Here is a 5,000-nt window from a genome sequence, read left to right on the forward strand (position 1 = left end):
GAAGGTAGCATGTTAATGTTAGCATGCTAAAATGTTATGCTAACAGTTGGCATGTGTCTCATTCCAAGTTGTATGACGTTAAGGTGTATGGCTGCGGAATTAGATTAAAAAGTGTAAAATTCGCCAAAAAAAAGTTAGCACTTTAGTGTTAGCGTGCTGGCATGCTAATATTAGCATGCTAACCGCTAACAAGTGTCACATACCAAGTTATATGACTTGGTGGTAAACTGTTGCAAAATTAGCTCAAAAAGGTAGCATGCTAACATTAGCATGCTAAAATGTTATGCTAACAGTTGGCATGTGTCTCATTCCAAGTTGTATGACTTTATAGTATATGGCTGAGGAATTAGATTCAAAAGTGTAAAATTCGCCAAAAAAAAGTTAGCACTTTAGTGTTAGCGTGCTGGCATGCTAACATTAGCACGCTAACCGCTAACAAGTGTCACATACCAAGTTATATGACTCGGTGGTAAACTGTTGCAAAATTAGCTCAAGAAGGTAGCATGTTAACGTTAGCATGCTAAAATGTTATGCTAACAGTTGGCATGTGTCTCATTCCAAGTTGTATGACGTTAAGGTGTATGGCTGCGGAATTAGATTAAAAAAGGTAACATTTGCACCAAAAAAATGTTAGCACTTTAACGTTAGTGTGCTGGCATGCTAACATTAGCACGCTAACCGCTAACAAGTGTCACATACCAAGTTATATGACTTGGTGGTAAACTGTTGCAAAATTAGCTCAAAAAGGTAGCATGCTAACATTAGCATTCTAAAATGTTATGCTAACAGTTGGCATGTGTCTCATTCCAAGTTGTATGACTTTAAGGTGTATGGCTGAGGAATTAGATTAAAAAGTGTAACATTTGCACCAAAAAAAATGTTAGCACTTTAACGTTAGCGTGCTGCCATGCTAACATTAGCACGCTAACCGCTAACAAGTGTCACATACCAAGTTATATGACTTGGTGGTAAACCGTTGCAAAATTAGCTCAAAAAGGTAGCATGCTAACATTAGCATGCTAAAATGTTATGCTAACAGTTGGCATGTGTCTCATTCCAAGTTGTATGACGTTAAGGTGTATGGCTGAGGAATTACATTAAAAAGTGTAAAATTCGCCAAAAAAAAGTTAGCACTTTAATGTTAGCGTGCTGGCATGCTAATATTAGCACGCTAACCGCAAACAAGTGTCACATACCAAGTTATATGACTCGGTGGTAAACTGTTTCAAAATTAGCTCAAGAAGGTAGCATGTTAACGTTAGCATGCTAAAATGTTATGCTAACAGTTGGCATGTGTCTCATTCCAAGTTATATGACGTTAAGGTGTATGGCTGCGGAATTAGATTAAAAAGTGTAAAATTCGCTAATTTTTTTTTAGCACTTTAGTGTTAGCGTGCTGGCATGCTAATATTAGCACGCTAACCGCTAACAAGTGTCACATACCAAGTTATATGACTTGGTGGTAAACCGTTGCAAAATTAGCTCAAAAAGGTAGCATGCTAACATTAGCATACTAAAATGTTATGCTAACAGTTGGCATGTGTCTCATTCCAAGTTGTATGACGTTAAGGTGTATGGCTGAGGAATTACATTAAAAAGTGTAAAATTCGCCAAAAAAAAGTTAGCACTTTAATGTTAGCGTGCTGGCATGCTAATATTAGCACGCTAACCGCAAACAAGTGTCACATACCAAGTTATATGACTCGGTGGTAAACTGTTTCAAAATTAGCTCAAGAAGGTAGCATGTTAACGTTAGCATGCTAAAATGTTATGCTAACAGTTGGCATGTGTCTCATTCCAAGTTATATGACGTTAAGGTGTATGGCTGCGGAATTAGATTAAAAAGTGTAAAATTCGCTAAATTTTTTTTAGCACTTTAGTGTTAGCGTGCTGGCATGCTAATATTAGCACGCTAACCGCTAACAAGTGTCACATACCAAGTTATATGACTTGGTGGTAAACCGTTGCAAAATTAGCTCAAAAAGGTAGCATGCTAACATTAGCATGCTAAAATGTTATGCTAACAGTTGGCATGCGTCTCATTCCAAGTTGTATGACGTTAAGGTGTATGGCTGAGGAATTAGATTAAAAAGTGTAAAATTCGCTAAAAAATTTTAGCACTTTAGTGTTAGCGTGCTGGCATGCTAATATTAGCACGCTAACCGCTAACAAGTGTCACATACCAGGTTATATGACTCGGTGGTAAACAGTTGCAAAATTAGCTCAAGAAGGTAGCATGTTAACGTTAGCATGCTAAAATGTTATGCTAACAGTTGGCATGTGTCTCATTCCAAGTTGTATGACTAAGGTGTATGGCTGAGGAATTAGATTAAAAAGTGTAAAATTCGCTAAAAAAATTTAGCACTTTAGTGTTAGCGTGCTGGCATGCTAATATTAGCACGCTAACCGCTAACAAGTGTCACATACCAAGTTATATGACTTGGTGGTAAACCGTTGCAAAATTAGCTCAAAAAGGTAGCATGCTAACATTAGCATGCTAAAATGTTATGCTAACAGTTGGCATGTGTCTCATTCCAAGTTGTATGACGTTAAGGTGTATGGCTGCGGAATTAGATTAAAAAGTGTAAAATTCGCCAAAAAAAAGTTAGCACTTTAGTGTTAGCGTGCTGGCATGCTAATATTAGCACGCTAACCGCAAACAAGTGTCACATACCAAGTTATATGACTCGGTGGTAAACTGTTGCAAAATTAGCTCAAGAAAGTAGCATGTTAAGGTTAGCATGCTAAAATGTTATGCTAACAGTTGGCATGTGTCTCATTCCAAGTTGTATGACTTTAAGGTGTATGGCTGTGGAGTTAGATTAAAAAGTGTAAAATTTGCAACAACAATGTTTAATGTTAGCATGCTAACATTAGCATGCTAACCGCTAACAAGTGTCACATACCAAGTTATACAACTCGAGGGTAAACGGTTGCAAAATTGCACCTTGTTTGTTTCATGTTTGCAGATTTGCTCTCTTTAGGAGCCTTTCCGAAAGTGAAAGTAAAATGCCCGGGTGGAGAGATGATGCAATAACGCTGACTCACCATCCTGGCAAATCTCTGGGCCTCGCTGACCCTCTCCACCAACATCATCACCTCCTCCTCGTGGGTGGGGAAGGCAGGAAGTTTCTTCCCGATCAGGGTTTCAATCCTCTGGAACAGCTCCACATCGTACCTGACACCACAGGAAAACCATATCTATATATATATATATATATATATGTATGTGTGGGAAAAAAATCACAAGACTATTTCATCTCTACAGGCCTGTTTCATGAGGGGGGGTTCCCTCAATCATCAGGAGATTTTAATGGGAACATGCACATACCATGGTTTATATAGGGCACAGAGTGGGTGGGTACAGGCTGGCGTAGGGGCGTGGTGATTGGCTCTTGAATACTTTTCTTAGGGTGTTGTCTTTGGGAAAGTGTTTGTCAATCAGATTGAGGAATTTGTGTCCAATGTTAGTTGAGACAAACACTTTCCCAAAGACAACACCCTAAGAAAAGTATAAGAAAAGTATTCAACAAGAACAACATTAAATTGAGCTACAGCTGTATGAACAATATACGACAAATTATCTCAAACCACAACAAAATAATTGCAAATGAGCCGTCGGCCCCCGGACAGAGCGACTCCAAAACCAACAAAGGCTGCAACTGTCGAAAGAAACCTGATTGCCCTCTCAACGGGGGGTGCTTACAAACATCAGTTGTCTACCAATCTAAGGTAACACGCAAGGACATTAACACATCCGACACATATGTAGGATTAACCGAGGGAGAGTTCAAAACCAGATGGAACAATCACAAGGCTTCTTTCAGGAACCAAAACCTGCGGAATACCACAGAACTCAGCAAACACATTTGGGACCTCAAAGACAATAATGTTGAATATTCAATAACATGGCAAATTCTTGCATCCAGCACACCTTACAATAGTGGTAATAAAAGATGCAACCTATGCTTGAAAGAGAAACTGTTTATTATTTACCGTCCAGACCTGTCATCCCTCAACAAGCGCAGCGAAATTGTAACAGCATGCCGCCACAGACGGAAACACCTCCTAGGTAACACATGAGCCAATCACCACGCCCCTACACCAGCCTGTACCCACCCACTCTGTGCCCTATATAAACCATGGTATGCGAATGCTCCCATTAAAATCTCCTGATGATTGAGGGAACCCCCCCTCATGAAACAGGCCTGTAGAGATGAAATAGTCTTGTGATTTTTTTCCCACACATACATATATTGCGCTCTACTACGGTATAGAGCACTATTTTTTGGATAACCTTATTAAGACATATATATATACACATATATATATATGTCGCCAGAAAACATGTGTTCTACATATATATATTTTTCTGTGTCACACACACACACACACACACACACACACACACACACACACACACACACACACACACACACACACACACACACACACACACACACACACACACACACACACACACACACACACACACACACACACACACACACACACACACACACACACACACACACACACACACACACACACACACACACAAGAGATGTCCGATAATGGCTTTCTTGCCGATAGCCAATATTCTTCAACTCTTAAATACCGATACCGATATCAAGCGATACTGATATATACAGTGGTGGAATGAACACATTATTATGCCTAATTTTATTGTGATGCCCCGCTGGATGCATGCAAACAATGTAACAAGGTTTTCCAAAATAAATCAACTTAAGTTATGTAAAAAAGTGCCAACATGGCACTGCCATATTTATTATTGAAGTCACAAAGTGCATTATTTTGTTTAACATGCCTCAAAACAGCAGCTTGGAATTTGGGACATGCTCTCCTTGAGAGAGCATGAGGAGGTTGAGGTGGGCGGGGTTGGGGGGGTGGGGGTTTGTAGAGGGTAGCGGGGGGTGTATATTGTAGCGTCCTGGAAGAGTTAGTGCTGTAAGGGGTTCTGGGTATTTGTTCTGTTGTGT

The 5,000-nt window shown here is 39.7% G+C and overlaps 1 protein-coding gene across 1 annotated transcript in view; it reads right to left on the reverse strand.

Moving 5' to 3' along the window:
* Positions 1-5,000, reverse strand: part of ddx47 (DEAD (Asp-Glu-Ala-Asp) box polypeptide 47) — a 19,816-nt gene that overhangs the window by 1,209 nt on the left and 13,607 nt on the right. Inside the window, exon 11 of the mRNA XM_061973880.2 lies at positions 3,049-3,178. Coding sequence (XP_061829864.2) covers positions 3,049-3,178 — 130 coding nt within the window. The remainder of the gene's footprint in view (positions 1-3,048; positions 3,179-5,000) is intronic.

The sequence above is a fragment of the Nerophis lumbriciformis genome, linkage group LG22 (assembly GCF_033978685.3).
Source record: "Nerophis lumbriciformis linkage group LG22, RoL_Nlum_v2.1, whole genome shotgun sequence".
In the NCBI taxonomy this organism is placed as follows: domain Eukaryota; kingdom Metazoa; phylum Chordata; class Actinopteri; order Syngnathiformes; family Syngnathidae; genus Nerophis; species Nerophis lumbriciformis.